Source organism: Eurosta solidaginis, chromosome 1 (assembly GCF_040869045.1).
Source record: "Eurosta solidaginis isolate ZX-2024a chromosome 1, ASM4086904v1, whole genome shotgun sequence".
NCBI classification, from domain to species: Eukaryota; Metazoa; Arthropoda; class Insecta; order Diptera; family Tephritidae; genus Eurosta; species Eurosta solidaginis.
In genome coordinates this window covers 343,681,719-343,708,766 of record NC_090319.1, presented here as the reverse complement: position 1 = coordinate 343,708,766, position 27,048 = coordinate 343,681,719, and the positions used below count along the sequence as shown (strand labels likewise).

Genomic DNA, 27,048 nt, shown 5'->3' with positions numbered 1-27,048 from the left:
GTTTTCAGCACTTTGAAATTAGTTTTCTTTTAGAATGTTAAGATACAAGTTCTTATCCATGATTCCATCAATAAAAACAAGACTTCCAACGCCCGAAGCAGCCATACATGCCCAAACCATAGCACTCCCACCGCCGTGTTTCACAGACGCACGTAAATTCTTCGTATCAAGTGGTTTGTTGGGCTTACGCCAAACTATCGGCTTTCCGTCCGACCTCAACATATTAAACTTGGACTAGTCAGAAAATATTAAAGTTTTCCAAAATGTCGAATCTTTCAAAAGATGTTTTTTGGCGAATTTCAAACGACCAACCTTATTTTTTGAATTAATGAACGGCTCTTTGAGTGAAACACGACCATGAAAATCATGTGATCGTAAGATAGTGCGGATTGTTGATGCACTACATTCCTTCCCAAGGAAGTTTGTCATTTGATCAGACAATTTGGGATTTTCACTAATTTTTCTAACGATATATCGGTCGTCAGTTTGTGTAAATATTTTAATGAACGCTTTTCTACCCTTGTTTTTACACGATTTTCTTTTAAAAACCGTTAGATTATGTGCTGAACTGTAGACGATGGAATATTTACCATTCAGTTATTGAGCGCTGACTTTTCCAGTTCTTAAAGTCGTGAATTACCAACTCTCGTTGATCTACACTGGCGCATTGTCTCATTTTTTTAAAATTAGTTTGTTCTTAAGAAATGTACTAATTCAATCGAAAAATAATAATTTTTGGGACAGAGTAATTTTTATTTTACCAAAAAGGTCAAAGTAACGAGATCACTACCATTAAAAGCTGAGCGCATCAAATAAACTGCTCATAGGAAATATACTGGTTTTTCATTTTTTATTAGTTTGAAAGGATTAAGTGAGACATTTTTAATACATGAAATGTTTTTTAAGTAGAAAACAATGCTAGTTTTATTAAACCTATTGATTTTTACAAATATCTTTTTTGGTTTAAAAGTTATGGGCGTTTAAATGTTATTTGTATGGCTGCATCAAATAAGGTGACACTTACTGTACATACTTCGATTTCCTATTCAGCACATCTAAATACACTAAAAATATCATTAGATTAATCGAACCATTTCCAGTTTCTTTTGCATAATTTTCTGAACTTCTGATTTTTTAAGGGTGTCTTGGCAAATCAGACTAAAATGTCTATATCAGCGCCCCGATATAAAAATTGATGAATGGGTTAACTCCCATGTACTAAGCTGGGTCGATTTATTAACCTATATCGCGCCATCGATTTTTCGATAGGTTTTGCGCTCAGGAAAAAAGTTCCACTAAGTATACCCAGAAAAATAATTTTCGAGCCTGCAAAATTTGAGTTTTTTCACTTTTTTGTTTGATTTTTAAGGTTTTTTTCATGACCTACTTAAAAAATTTTCATGTGTACCCTGTCCGACTCAAAATTGTCCGCTAAAAACTTTGGCGAAAAAAAAAAAATATTTTTTGGGTTTTGAGGAGTGTTTTGGTGAAAAAATTTATTTTTTCGCCATTTTTTTTAAGGGTTTCTTCAGAAACGTGCAAAAGTGTTGCCGATGTAAACGAATTTGTCTCATAGTTCCTATCCCACTTAAAATTATGCGATAAAAACGTCAGCATGAACAGTTTAAACAAAAAATAAAAATTTTTTGGTTTTTGGGATTTGTTTTGGTCGAAATCGATTTTTTTTAAGCTATTCTGATCTATTTCGTTGTAGTGCGAATAAAAACAAGGTTTATTCCACCTTACGGCCCAACGTTTCGCCAAATTTCCTTGGCATCATCAGGGGCGTAATATTCTATTTATTATTGTATAAAATAAAAACAACAAGAAATGAAAAAGTTACAATACTAAAATTTTTAAATGCTTATGAATATACATATATCCACAGACAAAACTCAACGAAACAGATAAACAAATACAACATACTTCTGAAAATCAACTTACTTTAGATGTGGCGGTAGACAAAATTACAAAATGAAAATAAATAATATTTACAAAAATTACACCATTAATTACATATAAAATCGGTACCATCGAGTTGTGGTACACTTTGTCACATTAAACACTATAAACATAATAAATAAGCTGCGGCAATATTGTCAGTATCTTCCTTCCTGTTGATTGTCTTTTCTCTATTTTGCAGTATTCGTAGGCTCTCTAAAGTGTATCGTTTTCTTTCTCTCATTTCTTTATCTAAAACTTTCGCGCCTGCAAAGTCAGCTCTGTGATTATTTGTTACTGCATGCTGCGCTAATGCTGTGCTTTGTTTTTGTTTTCGTATATCGGCTTCATGTTCAGATAGTCGCGTACCTAAAGCTCGTTTGGTCGTCCCGATGTACACTTTGTTGCATTTTTCTTCGTCGTTTCCTTTGCATTGTATTTGATACACTACGTTGCTTTGTTGTTGGAGATCTACAGGGCTTTTTGTTTTTGTAAAGCAAGTCGCCAAAGTGCGTTTTGATTTAAAAGCCAATGTCTTGTTTGATGTTTTTATAAGATCTCGCGCGTTTTTTTTTTAAACTGTTAATGCCAACGTTTTTATCGCATAATTTTAAGTGGGACAGGAACTGTGAGACAAATTCGTTTTCATCGGCAACACTTTTGCACGTTTCTGAAGAAACCCTTAAAAAAAAAATTGCGAAATAATAAATTTTTTCACCAAAACACTCGTCAAAACCCAAAAAATATTTTTTTTTAACTGTTATCGCCAAAGTTTTAAGCGGACAATTTTGAGTCGGACAGGGTATACATGAAAATTTTAAAATCAAAGGAAAATTTTTTAAGTAGGTCTTGAAAAAAACCTTAAAAATCAAAGAAAAAAAAGTCAAAAAACTCAAATTTTGCAGGCTCGAAATTTATTTTTTAGGGTATGCTTAGTGGAACTTTTTTTCCTGAGCTAAAACCTATCGAAAAATCGATGGCGCGATATGGGTTAACTTTCATCCATGCAAATCAACCCAGTTTACCTTGTACATCACCTTTTTTATAATGTGCCATTGAAAACAATTTAGTTTTGATTGTCAATTGTTAATAATTGTTTGTCAGCATTTTATTGTAGTGACCTACATATTGTCAATATGATCCGCACATAAGCTGGTTGGTATGACGAATCGATATATTGGGCAGTTTGGCAAATGCGAACGAACTTATAGTGGTTATCTGGGTCAGTAAAATATGAACGTTTGTGTGTATGTATATTTGTATGTATGTAGGTTTGTTTTTACTTCAGCATTAACAACGAGTTGAGAAAGCTGTCTTAAATGTGAGCGCAGTCCTAAGCTAACTGAGCCTTGTTTTCGTATATAGCTTTTTCAGGTTAAATGAAGTCAAGTTAAACTTCTCGAAAAGTTTTAAATGAAAACAGTTGTTGTTTTGCGGGTTTCATAGCTATATTAAAGTAGTTGAAAATATATTTATGATTATCGTCTTTTTACATACTGCTTTTACCAACTTTATCTTAGAAGTGACAATAGTTTTTAAATTCCTTTATTGAAGTCACCAAATGCCCAGTGGTCGTTCCACTAAAATTCAGTAAATAAAGTTGCACAGTTAAACTCTAGTCAATTTCAACAGCAAACTAATTATAATTTTAAGAAATAGTTTGACTGTCATAGCAAGTCAGTTTAGCACGTATCGTGTTAATTTTTATTAAATATCCTTAAATTTCGTTTAGGAATTGGTATTAGGTTAGGTTAAAGTGGCCGCCTCCGCTACCCAAGCGGAGACTCACGTAGGCCATTGTGGCCCGTTGTGCTACCACGAAGGAGCCCTAGTTTCCTTCTGTATAATGTGGTTCATACACCCATAAAGCTAAGCCAGTGCGTTTGCCTAATGTAGCGCAGCATTTTGATTACATTTGCGGATTCTATCTCCGCAACGCACCCACAGAAGTGTCTGTGGAGACATCGGTACCTGGTCTTCTACAGGGCGGGACAATGGCATAGAGAAAGTTCTACGCCTTCTATCTCTTCCCCGTCCCTGCAGCTGTGGCAGAAGTCATTTTTTGCAGGCCTATATGACTTGTTAGAATACCCACTAAAGGGTTAAAAGAGAGGCGATTCAGAAGCATGACCGATTGCGATCTCTTTTCGTCCAGCTTGGGCCAGATATGCCTGGACACCCTACATGTTGGTGTATGGTCCATCTCGCGTTAGCTTGTTCCGTGAACTGAGATCGCAGCCAGTGATTGCAGGTATTCAAAGGAGGATTCACCCATCCAGCGAAGGTGATTGTTTGCAAGCTGGTGCCTTCCCTTGCTAGCTCATCAGCAGCGCAATTTCCCCGAGATGTAACTGTGACCTGGGACCCATATTACGCTCAGGATGCACTTATCAGCTAGCTTGTTTAGAGCTCCCTGCACTTTTGTGCTACTAGTGAGCTTCCCAGATAGGTATAAGCTCTGCGTGAAAACACTGCAGTGGTTTGGTAAGCTTAGGCTCTTATTTATATTGAGCTTCTTTAAGAATATTCACTGCCAACTCTGTTGTTCAGCTTAGAGCTGTCCGTTAAAACGGGGATTTCTTAACTACCAGGTTCCATGCAACTCGCTCCTCTCAGGGAAACTTTGTTGTCCCAACAAGGGGACGGTATTGTGTGGTTTAGCTTTAAGAATATATCGGGGACTTGCTTCGGGATCTGGGCATGCCCAAAGCGGCAGTCCCGTCAAGGTTCGATTACGCATAGCCGCGTTACAGTTGGCAGAATATTTCCCATAAAGGTCAGTGGGGAGAAGAAATAGCATGGTTTCCAGAGCTTTGGTGGGAGTGCATGGGAGGCCACCGCAAGTAAGCATAGCTGCCATCCGCTGCACCTTTGTTGCTTTGCTCTTGATGGCTTCGATATCGAGAGCCGTCCACCATACGGTGACTGCGTAGAAGAGTATGGGTCACACCACTGTCGTGTAGATCCAATGTACAATGTGAGGCTGAAGACCCCACCTGTTACCAATTGCCGACCTACAGGCGTAGAGCGCCAGTGTGGCTCTGGAACGGTGTTCCACATTTCGCCTCCAGTCTAACTTCTTGTCTAGAATAACGCCGAGATAGTTCACCTCCGTGGAGAGTTTGAATACCCTCCCATTTAGCGATGGGGGTAAATTCTGGTATATTGCGTCTGTGGGTAAAGAGCACCATCTCAGTTGCTGATGCTGAGTCCAGACTCCGTAGACCAAATTTTTGTTAGATTCAGTGCATTTTGCAAGAGTTCGATAAGCACCGGAAGATGTTTGCCAGTAGCCGTCAGGGCTATGTCATCAGCATATGCAATGACCTGGCAGGCTGTAGCCTAGATAACAGAGTTTTCACCGCCAGGTTCCATAGCAGAGGCAAAAGAACACCCCCTTGGAGGTGCCTCTGCTGGCATTTCTTGTTAGTGAAAGAGTTGCCTATTTCGGAAATAATAGTTCTTTTTAGAAGGTATTCAACGAATTCCACAAGAGGTCCTTCCGAACACAGGAAGTTCGTAACCGCTGTTGGAGGAACGTTGTTGAAATCAAGTCCCTTCTCTATCCTTGAGGTGATAGTGTGTAGAGCTGTCACTACGAACTTGCCTTTATAATAACCATGTTGGCTGTTGGAGATTAGAGCTGGATTTGCCGATCGCCTAATGTCATTGCTACTCTGTGCAGAGCTGACTCAATCTGCATAAAAAACAAAATATGGGTATGGCAACGCCCACTTATTGAAAAAAGTTTTGATCGGCTTGCGGTTTCGATATCTTGAAAACGTTTAAGGGTGATGAAATTTGGTGTGAATACTTCTTCTTGAAATGACAACCACCCATTTACTTCATAATAATACTGCATAAAGCGCATAACTAAATCTTCTTCGGTGATTGCTTCCGCCAATGCGTGGGGTCCATAAATCTTTCATGGAACATTTCACTCGCATACCATAAGAACCTCTCATCTTATGTTGTTAGTGACTTGCAGAGCTTGATTTTGATTTGGGAAGAAGGGACTTTACTTTTGAACTGCCTACTTATTTCAACATTAACGTGGCTACTAAGATGCGATTTCGATAACTCTTTGCATTATGACTTTACATAACGTAAGCCTTATGCCAGCTAGCCTAACTTATTGCAAAAGCTGAACCCAACCGTAAATGAACACAATCGGCCAGATAAAAAAACCTTGTATAGCTCAAAAGGAACTTCTTATAAACCCGTGTACCTTAAATTGTACAAAACACAGCTTCGTTGGATAGTGTAAGCCACCACTGAATTGGTATTAGCAGGTCAATAAAAACTTGGTTTCCGGGCTGTTCAAAAAGTGTCAGCTATAACTAGGAAGAGGTTGCTGGCGTGCTTTATTGGGGACGAACAAAGACGCATTTACGAGCATTATAGAATAAAATCTATAACTAAAGCAACGAAATAAATTATATTTACTCTAAACTTTATTAAAATTACAACTTTAATTGCCATCGAAAAAAATAAAAAAAATAATATATTTCTTATAATAATTATCACGCGACGTAAAAAATAAACATTGATAAATAATTATTGTGGGAAAAATAAGAACCCAACGTTGACTAAAAATTATTATTGAAAAAAAATTTGTATTAAAAAATTATTATTTAGCAACGCTCATGCGATTAAACTTATACTTATTATTAGAGCTTACGATTTCTCGAACTTGTTCGGGAAGCGATTTCTCGCGAGCTTCGCCTTCTCGCGAGATTCTCGAATCTCGAATTACTCGTAATACTCGCGAGTTTCTGGACTTTCAATTCTCGCGAGATTTTCGAATCTCGAAATACTCGCGAGCTTCTCGACATTCAATTTAATCGATTCATTGGCCGTTTTTAAAGAGCTAACGATTTCTTCTGGAGCACAAACGAAAATTTCCACAAAGCCACAACTAAAAACACCGAAATGTATAGAGTACTGCCAATACAGCGACTGAATTGAAAGTCGAGAAGCTCGCGAGTATTTCGAGATTCGAAAATCCCCCGCGAATTGAAAGTCGAGAAACTCGCGAGTATTACGAGTATTTCGAGATTCGAGAATCTCGCGACTAGCCGTGTTCTCGATGTCTCGTTAAAAAAATAAAATATTGTGAACAAAGTTACATGTATAATAAATATGTTTTGAGTTAAATGTCGTTGGAAATCAATATAATCAAAAAAAAAAAAAAAAAATGCACAAGTAAAAAAACCAAGTGTATAAATACTGTCCATACAGCAATTAAGTTTATGGCGAGAAGCTCCCGAGGTTTACGAGTACTTCGAGACACGATAATCTGGCGAGAAGTCGAGTTCTCGATTTCTCGGGTCTCGAAAATCTCGCTTGTTTTCGAGAAGAAATCGTAAGCTCTACTTATTATGTCCCCCTTGAGTACTGTAACATAGAGGCTCTATACTGAATATATAATTTTAGGTTACACCCGAACTTACGACACCCTTGTTTTGTTTGTAATCGACCTAAATCTAGTGGTTTTTTTTTAAATCTACACCTAATACATTCTATATAAATACATTTAATTTGTTTTTATTATTTTAGCATCAATGCAGCATTCTTCAGGTAAAACTGTTGGTAAACAACAATTTTATTTTACGGCTGGACAGCGAAAATCCGTTAAACTCGTCTATGGCGGCTATCAATTTGTAAAATTTATGGAAAATTCCAAAGGTGTCAAGTGGATTTGTTCAACACGTTCAACCACCAAGTGTCGTGCACGTGTACGCACTACACCGAATTCTGAATTGGAAGTACTGTATGGCAAACATAATCACGAATTCATTCAAAAGAAATTTGCACGAAAAGTGGATAAGACGACGGATGCCAAGACTAAACTCAAACTAGAAAGTACTATACATTTATTACAAGAATAAGGTACTTTATGAAATAAAAGCTAGACAATTCAATACATTTCATATGTATGTTCATTAGGGTGGGCCGTAGCCCCCGAGTTGAAGATCCCCCATTTCACTTTCATTTGTTTTAAAACTTTATTTTATTTTTGAGCAAGTCTATTTATTCGCACAACACCTTTCTGTGTAGGCGGTCTTTGGCCGCGCCGTATAGTCTAATTTATTCATGGAACTGTCTTTGGAAACCAAATTTCAAAAATCGCCTAAGGCCCCACACTATCACCTAGCCGCTCCATGTTTTACTGTGAAAATATCATTGAGTGCAATGATCTTATTTATTGTTCTCCATATTTTTCTTGCCTTTTTCTTCCCGGCAACTCAAAAGTACATTCCAAAGAAGATGGGTTTATACTTCTTTTTTTTTAGAAAAGTTTAAGCGTTTCATTTGGTTGGGTTTGGATATATCGAGTTTTTTCTGTGGAACTTGCCCACGTAGACCGTTAGCATATAATGCCCGACGTATTGTAGGGCACATACCGCCACACCCACCTGATATTTCCGAAATATTTTTCGATGTTGTGACTTCTATGATATTAATATCCTCCAATTCTGTGCAAGGGTTTTCCTTCCTAATTACATTTATCATAAGCTCGCGAATGTCAATAGATGTTTTCCTTTTTAATTGTGAATAATGTTCTTCTGCCAATATAACTAAAGATCACGACTACTCAAACAGTTCACATACATATAAGTCGCCTGCGTCTGTGTAACGGCTTCCCAATAAACATTTTTGTCAATTCTCAGTTTGATATATATTTGAGAATCAGTCCTTTTCACACATTTCAAACGTTAGTTTTCAAATGCATTTCAAATAACCGTTGATAGCATTCTCAAGTTAAAAGGCACATTTTTAATATGGAATTTTTCTTTATTTTCAAAATGAAAATTTTTGGGGTCTCAACTTTTTCTCAAACGAGAATAAAGCGGAACGAAATGAAATCCACTGTTGTGCCACTTTCGGGAAACAAATTTATTATTTGCCTCACTTCACTTTTAACTCGTTTAGATTTATGCATAATGTAGTACAATATCACTTAATATTGTTAAAATATATAAATACTTCCTTATTTTTTCACTTTACGTCCAACTTCACCCAATAAAATCGCTTGTATACATTTCCAGCTAAAGTAAAAATGTTCAAGTATGTCTCAAATTATTCTCAAGTTGAAGCTCGACGTTTGAGAAAAAGTCGAGAAAATATTTTGTTTCAAATGATAAATAATGTTGAATATCAAACTGAGGATCAATGTTTTTCTCAAACATTTGAGATTTTTGTTTTCAGTGTTTGTTGGGTTCTTTCCTTTTTTTTTCACATTAAACGGAGCAGTGCAATAACGCCCGGGGAAATAGTGACCAACATAAAATAAAATAGTTATAGTAAAATAAAAAAAAATTAAGTAGAATAAAACAAAATGATATAAAATAAATTAAAGTTAATTTAAAATAAAATATATTAAAGTAGAATACAATGAAATGAATTGAAAAGAAATGAAATAAAAAAATAAAACAAAATTTAATTAAAGCCTTGTAGCCTTTTTCCAAATGGCTGCCTTTAAATCAAGATATCGTAGCATACCACTAATGACTAATCACCAAATCACTTAACCACTATTCTCGAGAATCGCAATGGTCAAAAATCTCTTCAAACGCTATATTAAGAAGCTTGCGCCCGTTATATTGGCCAATACCGTTTTTTCCGCCTTTTTTTTGTACTTTTCGAAGGTTATCGCGTCTTGGATTTATTTATATTATATTATTTAAGAGCCTTATGCTCGGTTTTTCAGTGCGAATTTAACCTCCAGTTAAGGTTAACTAGAGTTTAATCCTGCCATTTGCATGTTATCGAACAAGTGGAAAGGTTAAACTCTAGTCAACTTTAACTGGAGTTTAAACTTGCACTTAAAAACTAGGCATTAATATACGATAATCCAGCTCTTTTTTATTACTTACTTAATTTGCGCTTAATCGTTTAAACGGTTATGGCCGTCCAACAAGGCGCGCCAGCCACTCCTTCTCTCTACCAACCGGCGCTAATTGGTCACACCAAGGGAGTTCAAATCGTTTTCCACCTGGTCCTTTCAGCTTAGTGGGGGCCGTCCTCTACCTATGCTTCCGATAGAAACACTTTCTTGGCCGGAGCGTCATCTTTCATTCGCATAACTTGGCCTAGCCAGCGCAGCCGCTGCGTTTTAATTCGCTGGACTATGTTGATGTATGCATAGAGCTCGCACAGCTCATCTTTTAATCTTCTTCGGTACTCGCAATCGCCAACGCGTAGAGGTCCATAAATCTTTCGAAGAACTTTACTCCCAGAGCCGCTTCATCTGATGGTGTCATTTGTAGAGTATGATTTTCGTTTGCCGAGAGATGACTTTACTTTTCAATTGCCTACCTAGTCCAAAGTAACATTTATTGGTAAGAGTGATTCTTCGCTGGATTTTAGAGCTGATGTTGTTGTTAGTGTTGATGCTGGTTCCCAAACAAACGAAGTCTTTTACTATTTCAAAATTATGGCTGCCAACAGTAGCGTGGTTTCCAAGGCGCATATGCGCTGACTCTTTGCTCGATGACAGCAGGTACTTCCTTTTGTCCTCATTCACCATCAAACCCATATTTACCGCTTCTTTTTCCTGTTTGGAGTAAGCAGAACTAACGGCGAGGGTGTTTAGGCCGATGATATCAATGTCATCAGCATATGCCAGTAATTGCACGCTTTTATAGAATATTGTTATAGAGCGGTTAAGTTCTGCAGCTAGTATAATTTTCTCCAGCATCAAATTAGAGAAATCGCACGATAGGGGGTCACCCTGTCTGAAACCTCGTTTAGTTTCGAACGGCTCCGAGAGCTCATTCCCAATTCTGACTAAGCTGATGGTATTGTTCAGCTTCATTTTGCACAGCCGTAAAAGTTTTTTGTGGAAACAAAATTCAGACATAGCGGCATATAGGCAGCTCCTTTTCGTGCTGTCGAAGGCGGCTTTAAAATCGACGAAGAGGGGATGTGTGTCGAATCTTTTTTGGCATGTTTTTTCCAAGATTTGGCAAATTGTAAAAGTGTGGTCGACGGTATATTTACCAGGTCTGAAGCCGCACTGATAAGGTCCAATCAGCCGATTCACGGTGGGCCTCAATCTTTCGCACAATACACTTGACAGGAACTTACATGCGATATTAAGAAGGCTGATTCCGCGATAGTTTGCACAGTTTGCAGTATCCCCCTTCTTGTGGACTGGGCAAAGAACACTTAGATTCCAATCATCGGGCATGCACTCGTCCGCCCATATTTTGCGAAGAAGCTGATGCATGCGCCTTACCAGCTCCTCGCCGCCGTATTTGAATAGCTGCGCAGACAACCCATCAGCGTCCGCAGCCTTGTTGTTTTTCAATCTGGTTATTGCTATTCTGACTTCGTCATAATCGGATGGGAGACATTTATTCCATCATCGTCGACTGCGGGATCGGATTCGTCATCCCTGTGCGGTAAATCGCTGCCGCCATTTAGTAGACCATAGAAGTGTTCCCTCCATAATTTAAGTACTCTCTGACATCAGTTTCAAGGTCGCCGTTTTCGTTCTTACAGGAGTAAGTTGGTGGGTTTTTACTACATTTTACGTTTCCTCCGCAAGGATTTTCGTTCTATCAATGCTTAATGGTTTTTCATAACTTTTTGTTTACACACAAGCTGTAGTTTTGAATAAAGTTTGTATTTTAAATGGATAAATCTGAATCATATCGATTTTTTTATAAACTTGTTCAAAATTAATTTTCTTTTACCGGACTCTATCTGAAATAAAGTAAGCAAATAAACAGCTAGTAGTATTTTAAATTTGAACTGCATAATCTGCCATTCATTCACTTACGAATTTTTCTCCTACATTTTGGTTCACTCTTAAAATGAGCCTATTTTAACGATGCTTTATGAATAGGCAGTGTGTTCCAGCTTTCGTATAATTTCATGTTCGTGAAATCTCTTATTAAATGAATCCCTATTATATATGTATGAGAGCACATGATGGGTATATAAAGTTTGGTTTCGCCCAAGCTTAAACTTACTTTTTTACTTTTATTCAAATACTAGCTTTACCCGGCGTACGTTGTAACGCCCGAGATCGAGTGAATGTTGCGTTATTTTTTCTGTTTTGTTTGTTGATAATTTAGTTTAGTGTTCTGTAAATTGAATTGCATTTTGTACGCATATTTGGTGAAATTTTCGTTTAAAACATTTTATTATTATATCTTATTGTAATACATGTGGGTACACAATATTTTTGGTTTTTTCGTTCGGTGCAAAGATAAACAAATTTTTTTGGCGTTCCAACTCTAGCAACATATAGCTGGCCATGGGAAAGCACGGACTCTCTAAATTTAATCCTACAACAGTAAACGATTGTCCTTGTGCTTTGTTGATTGTGTTTGCAAAAGCAAGGCGTACAGGAAACTGTAAGCGCTTAAAATTGAATGACAAATCTGTAGGAATCATTGGGATCTGTGGTATGAGCACCTCTTCACCTTTGCTTTTACCACTGATGATTGTTGCTTCGATTACATTCGGCATTAATTTCTTAACGCAAAGTCTGGTTCCATTGCACAATTTTGGTAGGTCTAAATCCCGAAGAAGCATGATTGGCGAGCCAATTTTCAAAGTTAATATATGCGCAGGCATTTCAGGTGGTTCCAAAAAGTTTAGAAATTCAATTGGATAATTCACAATTCGATCTTCATCTGTAACTGTGTCGATGGATTTATATTTCGTCAATTCACCAGGAATTTGGTTTTGAATGCGATCATTGATTTTGTATACATGATCAATTTTGGAAGCTAAGATTGCTCGTTCCCATAGCCAAAAAAAATTTTAATTAAAAATTCTTAATTCTGAAATATGAATACTAGCTTATGCCCGTGGGTTTTACCCCACGTTACTATAAAAATATGCAGGATACGCGTAATTGGACATGGGTGAAACATGAGTTGGTAATATTGACTTCTGCTACAGCTAATGACTTTTGTTGTATGATACCTTCATATTTGTAACAGGACTCCCCTCGCGTAGGTTAAGTTGACAATTGGGTTGCAGAAGCTCTGAAGCTCTAAAGGTTTGCATTGCACTTATCAATCCCTTAAATCCCAGCTTATGACCGTCCTTGAGCTTCATTGATAGGGATAGGAAATTTGAGGCATTTAAAATTGAAAACGAATATCTATCGGTATCAATGGAATCCTTGGTTTTAAAATTTTTTGTTTTCGAAATTGTCCAATAAAATGAATTGCTTCATTGACATTCGTAAAAGTTTTGTGATGAAAAGCCTTGTCCCACTACATAAACGTGGATAATCCAAATAACGAATAATATATATGGGGTATTCCATCCCATTTCGACCAATTTTGAACCCGACCCCTTTAGAATTGGCTGAAAGTTTTTCTTCTTTTTCTAGCTTACGAAAGACGTTTTTCAGAATTTTTTCATCCAACTCAAAAAAGTTATGAATTTAAAAAAAAAACACCGTTTTTGTTTTCAAAATGCTATAACTTTTTCAAAAATTGACCGTTTGGGATCTCTTTTTTTTTTAAATTTGTTTTTAAATATACTTTTCGGAAAAAATAAAAAAAAATTTTTAAAGTTTTTTTGTTTTTTAATTTTTCAGTTTTTCGAGATTTTTCGAATTTCACCATTTTTTTTTTTCTCATAAAAAACTTCAATCAATTCTGCAATCATCCCCACTAATCCCGGAGTGGGCCGATTTTTTTATATTTTTTTTTGTATTTAAAATTTTTTTTTTTATCAATTTTATTTATATAACAAAAAAATAAGAAAATAATTTTTAAGTATTCTTTTCTTTATATATTATGGTAATCTACGATTAAAATAACCAGGATTAATGACTGACACAGTAAACATGTAAGTTTTCGAAAAATAATGTAACATATATAAAGAAAAGAATACTTAAAAATCATTTTCTTACATTTTTTTGTTATATAAATAAAATTGATAAAAAAATTTTTATTTTTGAAATTTTTTTTTCAATTAAATAAAAAAAAATATAAAAAAAAAATCGGCCCACTCCGGGATTAGTGGGGATGATTGCAGAATTGATTGAAGTTTTTTATGAGAAAAAAAATAAAAAAAATGGCGAAATTCGAAAAATCTCGAAAAACTGAAAAATAAAAAAAAAAACTTTAAAATTTTTTTTGTATGTTTTCCGAAAAGTACATTTAAAAACAAATTTAAAAAAAAAAAGATCCCAAACGGTCAATTTTTGAAAAAGTTATAGCATTTTGAAAACAAAAACGGTGTTTTTTTTTTAAATTCATAACTTTTATTGAGTTGGATGAAAAAATTTGAAAGAATTCTGAAAACCGTCTTTCGTAAGCTAGAAAAAGAAGAAAAACTTTCAGCCAATTCTAAAGGGGTCGGGTTCAAAATTGGTCGAAATGGGATGGAATACCCCATATGTATGTATAACTAGCAGACCCTGCAAACGTTGTTCTGCCCTAAATTTGGCCTATCTGCATACATTTTAATAAGCTTTTTCCGTCAAACTCTGCCCTACCCCTCTACACTTTTTTCTAATCTTTTTATTCACTACTCCCTCCGTCTTTTTCGCTTCATCTCCATCTTCGTCTCATTCTATCTCTTTCTCAGTCTCCTTCTCTCTTTTCTCTTCTCTCAAGTTTTTCTCCTTCTTCATCTCTTATTGCCAGTCCCAGAGGGTGGTATGTATTTTGTTCCAGTCTCATTCCGAGTCTCAGTCCCATTCCTAGTCCTAATCCCAGTCCCAGTCCGTCTCTGGTATACTTCCCGGAAAAAAGCATCGTAAATACTAATATAGGCAAATTTATATACGAAATTTCAGGCAAATCGAATAGGACGTATGTAAGTAAATAGGTATGTGGGTATTATTAATTCTTGTCTTTATTTCGGCTTCGCATGCATATTTATCAGTTTTGCCAGGTTGATGCGACTAAATCGAATGTCACAATGAACTTTAGAGCTCTCAGCAACAGCTTTCATTTGATATCCATAATACACACACATTCTAGGGGTATCCGGGTCCATGTTTTGGCCTATATCTCGAGACCCTAGTCACTCAGCGGTGTAAAACTTACTCTGTATTATAGCACACATCAACAGCTTCAATTTGATACCCATATTATAAAAACACATTCTAGGTGTATCTTGGTCCGCGTTTTGGCCTACATCTCGAGACCCTAGTCACCAATAGGTATGAAAACTACCCTGTACTAAAGCACTCATCAACAGCTTCAATTTGATACCCACAATATAAAAACATTGTCTAGGCGTTCACGGGCCCACGTTTGGCCTATATCTCCAGACTAGACCCCTGCATGAATGCACAAAAATATGCCTATTAATACATTCACACAAATTTTGCACAAGCACTCATTCAATTCACTGGCATGAGAACTAATGTGTATGCGTACAAAAGGCTGTGAGTAGCAAAATATACAAGTACTTGCAAGGTCTCGTGTCATGCAGCACAACTACAACCAATGGCGTCAACGCATGTGTGTAGTAGAACTTGTATATGGGGTATTCCATCCCATTTCGACCAATTTTGAACCCGACCCCTTTAAAATTGGCTGAAAGTTTTTCTTCTTTTTCTAGCTTACGAAAGACATTTTTCAGAATTTTTTAAAATTTTTTCATCCAACTCAAAAAAAGTTATGAATTTAAAAAAAAAACACCGTTTTTGTTTTCAAAATGCTACAACTTTTTCAAAAATTGACCGTTTGGGATCTTTTTTTTTTTAAATTTGTTTTTAAATGTACTTTTCGGAAAACATACAAAAAAATTTTTAAAGTTTTTTTTTGTAATTTTTCAGTTTTTCGAGAGTTTTTGAATTTCGCCATTTTTTTTCTTTTCTCATAAAAAACTTCAATCAATTCTGCAATCATCCCCACTAATCCCGGAGAGGGCCGAGATTTTTTTTTTTTTATTTAATTGAAAAAAAAAAACTTTAAACATTTTTTTGTATTTTTTCCGAAAGGTACATTTAAAAACAAATTTAAAAAAAAAAAGATCCCAAACGGTCAATTTTTGAAAAAGTTATAGCATTTTGAAAACAAAAACGGTTTTTTTTTTTTTAAATTCATAACTTTTTTGAGTTGGATGAAAAAATTCTGAAAAACGTCGTTCGTAAGCTAGAAAAATAAGAAAAACTTTCAGCCAATTCTAAAGGGGTCGGGTTCAAAATTGGTCGAAATGGGATGGAATACCCCATATTCACTAGTAAAACTTGTATATTCACTAGTACAACTTGTATATTCAGTATATTCTTATATATTCAGTAGTACTACATGTATCGCAGGTGTACTTGTGTATAAAACTACAGTTTGGTGAATTTTAAGGAATTATAAAAATGTACACTAGTTGCCCGTGTAAAACCCATTTATTATAACAAAATAAAGTGCATAAATGTGCCATTTTAGGATTTTATTTATTTTTCATATTAATGCGTTTTCTTATGTTAGATATTAATATCTCTTTAACTAAGTAGATTTAACTTATACTATTTAAGCAAGCAAGTTTTTTTTATATATGTTCTAAATATTTTTCATATTGATATGTAAAAACATAATTTTTTCAACACATGTCGGGTTAAAACCTAGGGAGCTACGCTTATCTGAAAGTAATTGCTTGGCGCTTGAAAATACTCTTTCTGAAGGGGCACTACTAGCAGGAGTAGCAAATATTTTTCGGCTTAGCTTAGAGGATATTTAAGTTTATTAAACTCCCACCACTTTAGAACGTCAAAATCGTTGTGCATGACCTCAGAAATATTTTCATATAGCATCAATTCTTGTTGTACTCGGTCAATACTACTAGGTATGTTTTGAGGCTGGAGAAATCCGGAAAATATGCATTCTTTTTCGGTTGAAAGAGAATTCTGCTGACAGTTTTCATTGTTTATCAAACTGTCTTCATTTATTAGCCTTTCAAGCAAAGTTTTACAATGTTCTTTGACTTCATTTTTCTCAACAGCAGTAAACTGGGAGAGATTGTTAGTCGGTGGGAACAGAAATAGAGCTATTTTATGAATGATTGTTAAATTACTAAGTACAGTGTCCTTAAGCAATGTGCGCAGCCGTAGCTTCAAATCTTGTATGCATTCTGACTCATCGTTGGTTGATTCACAATGCCGCATTAAGAAGTAAACATGTACTATTACTAAATGTAAGGTTGGGTTGCTATCGCCTTCCAACTCTTTTGATGTTTCCTCAAATTTAGCCAGCACTTTAAGGGTATCTGTTAAGGGATTTAAACTTATTCCACTAATACAGCTCAGTTGACGATTTTCCTCCAAAATATTTTCAATGTCAACCCAGTTATATTTGAGAGACTGTAGCATGTAGTAAACTGTGTTCCATCTTGTCGGAGAAATGCTTTTAAGGGTTGTTGTCAATTGTGCATTGGCTCCAGATTTCTTGAAATACCTGACGACATGTGAACATTTTTCTTTCATTTGGCTAATATCGGCTGACTCGTTAAGAGATTTTTCCACGATGTTGTGCAATAAATGGGTAATACAAAATATGTGGTTGTGATGTTGGAAAGCGGCTTTCATGTTAGTACCTCTATCCGTAACAATAATGGCTTTATCCAAGGAGCAATCAAATTCGTCCAGAGCTTCCGTCTCTTTTTGCAGAATTCTTTGATCTATTGTGAAAAAGTTCGTGAAAAAACAATCAGGGTATTCAGCAGGGTATTGAAATAGGCATTGCATTTGTAATAAAGTGCACCGTTAGTGATAAGTAGGAATGCTTTGAAACAGTGTCTGTCCATATATCCGAAGTGAGTCCAAGAAATCCGCCACTTAGTTCCTTTAGTTCTGTTCTCATTTCATCGTAGGAAATTTTGTAGAGCTTGTCTATGTTTCTGGATACAGTGGTAGGGGGTGGTAGCAATTTTTCAACGTCTACATTTGGACCATACTTGTCTCCTATTGACAATATTAGCTCTGTGTATTCCTGCAGGCCACCGTGGTGTGATGGTAGCGTGCTCCGCCTACCACACCGTATGCCCTGGGTTCACACCCCGGTCAAAGCAACATCAAAATTTTAGAAATAAGGTTTTTCAATTAGAAGAAAATTTTTCTAAGCGGGGTTGCCCCTCGACAGTGTTTGGCAAGCGCTCCGGGTGTATTTCTGCCATGAAAAGCTCTCAGTGAAAACTCATCTGCCTTGCAGATGCCGTTCGGAGTCGGCATAAAATTGGTAGGTCCCGTCCGGCCAATTTGTAGGGAAAAGCAAGAGGAGCACGACGCAAATTGGAAGAGAAGCTCGGCCTTAGATCTCTTCGGAGGTTATCGCGCCTTACATTTATTTTATTTTTTTTATTCCTGCAGGCCTTCATCCTCGACAATTTGAAACGATCGACAATTTTTTACAACCCATCCTGTAACAGATCGGACAACGTCCTTTCTTGTTTCGTCATCAACATCTATTTGGGGCCTATTGTCAACTCGATCTGTAAAAGTTTTGTAACACTTGTGTTTGACTAATTTCGATGTGATCTTTGTAAAGGTTAAAACGCTACTGCAGTCTTTGCAAGCTACTGCTTTGTACAAAAAGCTGCCGCCAATATCTGCTTTAACGAGAATATTCCAAACTTTGCTCTTTCCGGCAGTTAAAATGATTTTATCGTCTCCCTTGACTATTTTTTCTTTTATTTCGGCAAATTGGCGATTTTTACGGACATCGGTGAATTGGCTGATGTTAATTGGCCCATGATATATGTATATATTTGTGCACTAAATATTAAAAGGCTTCAGAAAAAGTATTGTGGTTTAGTTGGTGATACTTCAATGTAGTTATCCATTGGTATGATCTTTCTTCAGTTAATTTCTCTATTTATATATTCTATTCCACGCTTTATTTCAATATGTATATACATAAATATATCCTAACCCACTTTTAAGGCCATAATCGATGGCCTTCAGGCAGGCAAGTGTCTATCATCATACAAGTGTATGTATGGTGATTAGCGATGCACAACATACATGTTTCAGGATCGTTAGTTATGGGAAATCCCCACATAAATTGAGAATGCCTACCATTGTTTTGTATAGCGGAGTTTCATTGCCTAATGAAAATAGTTTTATGTATGTATGCATGTGTATCCATTTTACGGAAATAACTTTTTACCAAATAATCAATGACTTTCAGCCAAGAATAATTCTATACATACATATATCACACAAGTTGATGGTGATTATGGATAACGGCGCAATATATATTTTGAAGTTTTGTTAATTTTTGAAATTTTTGTATGAAAGGCGGGAAACATTGCAAATGTCTCCAGCATGGCTGATTTGTAAACGTTTATTAGCTTTTAAGAAAAGATATTTAGGATTTTTATTTCTTACTAAAAATTTTGCATTCGCCACTTAAAAATACCCATATTTTTTGTTACGTTCCCAGTTTCAACGCAAACATTTAACTTTTCATAAATGCACACATCATTTTAGAACGAAAACAAGTACATAGGTACTTAGTACTCATAGTATATTCATTGGTACAACTTGTACAGCGTTTATCTCATTGTGCTTCTCGATGAGACATGTGTATGTATGAATTTCTTTGGTAATGATATGTATAGTGTTAACTACTTTGTACTCTTTACTTTAATTCTTAAAATAATTTTAATTGAGTTTTCGTGTTAACTTAAAATTTTGAATAACTTCAAAAAAAGAAAATTCTAATTAGTTTGAAAATATTTAAACTCAAAAATAAACAAAAATAAATTTTTATATATTTCAAACGGAAAATAAAAGATTTTTAAAATATCAACTTGAATGTTGATATGAGTAAATATAGTGTTAACTACTTTGTACTCTTTACTTTAATTCTTAAAATAATTTTAATTGAGTTTTCGTGTTAACTTAAAATTTTGAATAACTTCAAAAAAAGAAAATTCTAATTAGTTTGAAAATATTTAAACTCAAAAATAAACAAAAATAAATTTTTATATATTTCAAACGGAAAATAAAAGATTTTTAAAATATCAACTTGAATGTTGATATAATATGAATGCCGCATATACAACGCAGACAAAATGCGGGTACATACAACTTCTCTTTGCATACCATCACTCATACAATACAAACTCATTGGCGTGAAGTACAATGGATACTGAGACAGTATCAGTATATCTCATTGTACATTCACGTGTGAATGCATTCATACAGGACTCTACTCCAGACCCCAGCCTCCCAGTTGTATGAAAATTATCCTGTACTATAGCACTCATCAACAGTTTTCATTTGATATCCATATTGTATAAACACATTCTAGGGGTACCCGGGTCCACGTTTTGGGCTATATCTCGAGACCCTAGCCTCCCAGTTGTATGAAAATTATCCTGTACTATAGCACTCGTCAGCAGCTTTCATTTGATATCCATATTATATAAACACATTCTAGGGGTGCCCGGGTCCACGTTTTGGCCTATATCTCGAGACCCTAGTCACCCAGGGGTATGGAAGTTATCCTGTACTATAGCACTCATCAACAGCTTTCATTTGATATCTAAATAAATATATGATATATAAATAAATAAATAAATATTGTATAAACACATTCTAAGGGTACCGGGCCCACGTTTTGATCTCAAGACCCTAGGCACGTGTGAAAATCGAATCGTTGGCCGATTCTCAGACCTACCCTATATGCTCACAAAATTTCATGAGAATCGGTTCAGCCGTTTCTGAGGAGTTAAGCCTCTAACACCGTGACAGAAGAATTTTATATATTAGATAAATATTATGGGCCCTTTTTTAAGGATCAGTCGATGAGGAGGAATTCCTGATGGCACAAAAGAGTTAAGAAACTCAACCGGATATGCAAAGCTGGGGATTCTTCCCCGACTGTAGAGTGTGATAAGCTGTCTCAGTTCTAGTGATATTAACATCCTCATTTTAAGATGCCAAAAATGCCCTTTCTCGAAGCCATTTATAGTTTGTAAAGATAGATTCAATATTTGGAAAAAACATTAGCTAACTAAAGCTTCAGGTGATGTCATAATTTCGCAAAAACTTTCAGGAATGAATTTCAATGTTCTTGCATGAATACTTCCAGAGTTATGCTGTATCAAATATTCAATTTGTGCGGTAGATGCCACGCCATTTTTATATTGAAGTTATGTTTAGCCTATGACTATCCTTGGAAGGTTTCTAGTTGGTGATTCCAGATTTATACCTACGTAAAAACATACATTATTTTGAATTATATATATATATATATATATATATATCGAGAAGATGTAGATAGACCGAAGTTAACAAAAAATTTTAACGGAGGCAGATTACTAAACGTACAAAAGGAATAAGAAACAAACTCAACTCTGTAGTCAAACTTTAGTTTTTAAAATAACCTAAGTTTTTACGGCCGCCATAGTTCTGAAAAATCCCATTTGTAGGGAAGGCGCCACGCCCCCTTTTCCCCAATTCCACATTTAACTGGAGGTGTTAGGACTTAACGTCATATAGCTCCTTACCAATTTTCATTATCCTACCATTACTACATCCAGAGATATGCAGTATGATATATTCCATTTGTATGGGAGGTGCCACGCCCCCTTCCCCCTCACCGTACATTTTCTTGGTGGTGTTAAGGATTGACTTCATATAACTCCTTACTGAATTTCAATGTTCTAGCATGAATACCTTCAGAGTTATGCAGTATCAAAGAATCCATTTGTATGGCAGGTGCCATGCCCCTTTGATATATCGAAATTATTTTTAGCCTATGACCATCCCTGGAAGGTTTCAAGTGGGTTGTGCAAATTTGGTTGTGATCGGTCTACCCGTTTATGACGCAACCCGATCTATACCTACTGGAGGTTTACGCCGGTCAGTTAATCGGCGGCGGCGGTGTAGACTCTATTATATACCGGCGGCGGCGGCGTGGCCGGCGCGCCGACAAACTGATCGGCGTAAACCTCTGAATTGAATGACTGGACTTCAGGGTATCACATTGTCCACAACTAATGAATATGGAAATATACTGCTGACGTCAATGGTATGTTTGACGATCTGGAACAATATCATTAACTTGTGGATGAGTATCTGAGGGGCTAGTAAAGCGAAAATTAAAAAAAAAATAATATTTGGAAAGTTTTTTTTATATGTATTTAAGGAAATCGACGTTTCAGCCATTTCGGAAAGATCCGCGGTTTTTGCCTCAAAATCTCGCGGATCGTTTAAAAAATTTCGGGAGTAGAGAAGGAGAAATACTTAAAATGGTCAAACTTTTGTAGCGTAGTTTCGCCGAAGCAGATGTTCTGGGCTAACTCTAATACCCGTCGTCGGCACGATTTCTTTAAATAATTTGTGGCTACATGCTGGTCACGCACAAAGCGACTTACGGTTGCTATCAATTATCTACTAATAGTCATGACCCTCGTCGCACAGTTTTAACGACTAACGTCAATGCTGGCTTATTGTTGATCGCGCCAAAGGGCGCCTTCAGTTCTTTCGGCTGTTTCTAGGAGCTACAATTCCCGACGTGCGAACAGTAGCAATCCCGACCACCAGTCGCTACCATGCATTCTGGCCCTTATACCATATGCCAGCACAGAAGCTATAGGACTGCGACTTCGAACTCACACCTTCATCGACGTCACTTTCCTAGAAGCTCTAGGTGTATCTCCGAAGACTTTCTGGCGGATGTTTTTGTCGCGCTATGCGTCCGAGCTACACCGAGCTTAGGGAGTATCTACTCGGCCAAGGATGTCGCCCTCGAAATCCTAAGCAGTCTAAGTGGATATCATTGCGTAACACATGGGTGAAAATCGTATATTCCTTGGCGCATCTACATAATTTAAACTTTAAAATGACCGTGGATAAAAGTTTTAAAATGTGGACCAAAATTTGCAGACATTTGTGTTCGATACATTGGCTTGAATAGTCTTAGCTTCCGGCCTTATGATATAAGAGCTCAATATGGATGGCCGCCTTCAGTTTTCAGACTAGTTCGACTATCCCCTACGTTAGTGTAGTAGAACACCCGGTCATTTGTTCGACTGTCTTGAGAGAGCTTTTGCTTCACCACTTTCAGTGTTCTTGCGAAGGACCAAGCCAAACCTGGTTAAAAAATGTGCCTATGTATTCACATTTGTAACAGGAGCCGTCACGTGTTGGTCATATTTAAACATGGCTGATACGCTATATCCAATGTGAATCACTCCAAGGGACCTGTTGGGGATAGGGCCACCAACTTTAGGAAATGTCAAACCGGGATAATTGGGTGTTGAAAGAAGATGAAGTGTGAAAATCAAAATTAAGATTTCAGACGGTATTTTATTGTTAAGCAAATAAAGTAATTTTTCAAACCCTTCTCATTTGTGTTGAACATATGTACATACATATGTATAATATACATTGAAGATATGCATAATATACATTGTATATGCAACTTAAGTGTGAGCTGAGAATCATTTCAAAGGAGATAAACCACTGGAGCCTACTAAAGGATTTTTGCATCACTGATTTCGCTTATTCTTTCAGCCAATCGGGATATAACATTGGTTGGTTTTGAGTAAAAAATATTACTGCCGGGCTAAGGAATCTTGTGTTCGAAGGAAGAATTAGAGGGTTTGAACGCCCAAAACCCTCCCCTGCGGCCGGGCCTGTCCTTTATTAATTTTTTGAAAGAATTATGCGAAGTCAGCATTTAAATTTATTATATAACTTTTCTTTAAGAGTTTTGCTTTAATAACTTGGTGAATTCGGTGATGCGAAATCCGTGTTAAGCTGGCCTTGAAAGCCCCTGTTTTCTCAAATAACTTTTGAACGGCTACACTCTAAATTTTTTGATTGATTTGACGACAATTATCATGGTAATTTTATGTTGAATCTCCTGCTGCTGCTTAAAATCATATTCATTTCCGCTTAGATTCCGCGAAAAGTCACAAAAGGTATAATTTCAAACACAAAGTATAACAAACTTAGATTTTGCTACTGAGAATGTTTAGTAATATATCTAGTATATAAAAGAAAGTGGCGTTAGTTACACTACGCATAACTCAAGAACGGATTTGGCTGAAAATTGGTGGAGAGGTAGCTTAGAGCCAGGGAACGGACATAGGATACTTTTTATCCCGTTATGGCTAGGGTCCTGAGATCAAAACGTGGACCTGGGTAATCCTGGGATGTGTTTGTACAATATGGGTATCAAATGGAAGCTTTTTATCAGGTCTATGATACTGGGTATTTTTCGTACCCCTGGGTGACGAGGGTCTCGAGATATAGGCCAAAACGTGGACCCGGGCACCCCTAGAATGTGTTTATACAATATAGATTTCAAATGAAAGCTGTTGAGTGCTTTAGTACAGGGTAGTTTTCATACCTATTGGTGACTAGGGTCTCGATATATAGGCCAAAACGTGGACCCGGGCATCCCTAGAATGTGTTATACAATATCGATATCAAATGAAAGCTGTTGATGAGTGCTTTCGTGCGGGGTAGTTTTCATACCTATTGGTAACTAGGGTCTCGATATAAAGGCCAAAACGTGGACCCGGGCACCCCTAGAATGTGTTTATACAATATGGATATGAAATGAAAGCTGTTGATGAGTGCTTTAGTACACGGTAGTTTTCATGCCTATTGGTGACTAGGGTCTCGAGATATAGGCCAAAATGTGGACCCGGGCACCCCTAGAATGTGTTTATACAATATGGATATCAAATCAAAGCTGTTGATGAGTGCTTTAGTACAGGGTAGTTTTCATACCTATTGGTGACTAGGGTCTCGAGATATAGGCCAACATGTGGACCCGGGCACCCCTAGAATGTGTTTATACAATATGGATATCAAATGAAAGCTGTTGATGAGTGCTTTAGTACAGGGTCATTTTCATACCTATTGGTGACTAGGGTCTCGAGATATAGGCCAAAATGTGGACCCGGGCACCCCTAGAATGTGTTTATACAATATGGATATCAAATCAAAGCTGTTGATGAGTGCTTTAGTACAGGGTAGTTTTCATACCCATTGGTGACTAGGGTCTCGAGATATAGGCCAAAACGTGGACCCGGACACCCCTAGAATGTGTTTATACAATATGGACATCAAATGAAAGTTGTTGATAAGTGCTTTAGTACAGGATAATTTTCATACCTATTCGTGACTAGGGTCTCGAGATATAGGCAAACCCGTGGATCAGGGTAACAACAGGGTTTGCTTTTACATTATGAGTATTAAATTGAAGCTGTTGATGAGTGCTTTATTGCAGATTATTTTTTATACCGCTGGGTGACTTGGGTCTCGAGATATAGGCCAAAACGTGGACCCGGAAACACCTAGAATGTGTGTGAAATATGGATAACAAATGAAAGCTATTGATGAGTGCTTTAGTAGAGGGTAATTTTCATATCCCTGGGTGACTAGGGTCTCGAGATATAGGCCAAAACGTGGACCCGGGTACCCCTAGAATATGTTTATAGAATATGGATAACAAATGGAAGCTGTTGATGAGTACTTTAGTAAAGGGTAATTTTCATACCTCTGGGTGACTAGGGTTTCGAGATATAGGCCAAAACGTGGGCCCGTGAACGCCTAGATAGTGTTTTTACATTATGGGTATCAAATTGAAGCTGTTGATGAGTGCTTTAGTACAGGGTAGTTTTCATACTTATTGGTGACTAGGGTCTCGAGATATAGGCCAAAACGTGGAGCAGGGTAACACTAGGATGTGTTTTTAAACTATGGATACCAAATTGCTGTTGATGTGTGCTTTAGTACAGAGTAAGTTTTATGCCGCTGAGTGACTAGGGTCTCGAGGTATAGGCCAAAACGTGGACACGGATACACTTAGAATGTGTTTTTACATTATGGGTATCAAATTGAAGCTGTTGATGTGTGCTTTAGTACAGAGTAAGTTTAACACCGCTGGGTGTCTAGTGTATCGATTTATAGGCCAAAACATGGACCCGGATACCCCTAGAATGTGTGTGTATTATGGATATTAAATGAAAGCTGTTGCTGAGAGCTTTAAAGTAATTTTCATTGTGATATTCGATTTAGTCGCATCAACCTGGCAAAACTGATAAATATGCATGCGAAGCCGAAATAAGATAAATTAATAATACCCACATACCTATTTACATACGTCCTATTCGATTTGCCTGAAATTTGGTATATAAATTTGCCTATATTAGTATTTACGATGCTTTTTTCCGGCAAGTAGACCAGAGACGGACTGGGACTGAGACTGAGACTCGGAGTGGGACTGGGACTGATACTCGTAGTGGGACTGGAACAAAATACATACCACCCTCTGGGACTGGCAATAAGATTTGAAGAAGAATGAGAAAAATTGAGAGAAGAGAAAAGAGAGAAGGAGACTGAGAAAGAGATAGAATGAGACAAAGATGGTGATAAATGAAGCAAAAAATGCGGAGGGAGGAGTGAATACAAAGATTAGAAAAAAGTGTAGAGGGGCGAGGGCAGAGTTAGACGGAAAAAGGTTATTAAAATGTATGCAGATAGACCACATTTAGGCCAGAACAAGGTTTGCCGGGTCTGCTAGTTAAACATAAAATGCTGAAAATTTTTAAATGTGACCAAAAATGCACAATTACCGTAGCGTTATGCTCAATCTTGCAATCAAATATGTGTAAATGCTCTCAGCGAGCGCTCTGTTCTCAACATGTAACGCATTCTCTCTCTTAGTTTGAAATAAATTTTACCGAGAAAAGTCGCGTTTGGAAATTCGGTCGGTAAAAAATATTCTTATATTGTTTAGATAATTTAAGATATTAGTTAAAAATAGAAATGTGAAATGTGTAAAAATAAGTTCATTGATAATGAAACTTACCATCGCCATATGTACGCCCATAGGGACAGCTTCGTTTGCAATTTTGTTTGTTTGCACGACAATTGTAATAAGAAGTTTTCTTCTTATAATTGTTACAAGGTGCATTTCTCGCGAAACCACCTAAATCTTTACAAAGTGGATCACAGAAATCATATGTTTTCATCAGAAAGTTACCAATGCAATGTGGTAAAATGCAAGTATGTTGGACTCAGCATCAAAGAAATATATGTGCACGCTTTAAAACACTTGCGCCATAGCAAAATTATTAATTGCCCAATACCAATGTGCTTTAAAACATTTTTGAACCAATCCTCCTTTCGATCGCATTTCTATCGAAAGC

The 27,048-nt window shown here is 36.6% G+C and overlaps 2 protein-coding genes across 8 annotated transcripts in view; one reads left to right on the top strand and one right to left on the bottom strand.

Annotated features, from left to right (window-relative positions):
• LOC137237973 (modifier of mdg4-like) overlaps positions 1-27,048 on the bottom strand; it is a 222,395-nt gene that overhangs the window by 62,570 nt on the left and 132,777 nt on the right. The window lies entirely within an intron of this gene.
• pre-mod(mdg4)-U overlaps positions 1-27,048 on the top strand; it is a 41,126-nt gene that overhangs the window by 10,384 nt on the left and 3,694 nt on the right. Inside the window, exons 1-2 of one of the 3 annotated variants that reach the window (XR_010949073.1) lie at positions 3,016-3,163; positions 7,501-7,833. Coding sequence is in view for 1 of the 3 variants with exons in the window: in XM_067762466.1 (XP_067618567.1) it covers positions 3,103-3,163; positions 7,501-7,832 (393 nt within the window). In the remaining 2 variants the exon portion in view is untranslated. Of the gene's footprint in view, positions 1-3,015; positions 3,164-7,500; positions 7,870-27,048 lie in introns of those variants that run through there. The other 2 variants (XM_067762466.1, XR_010949074.1) reach the window with 2 other exon arrangements.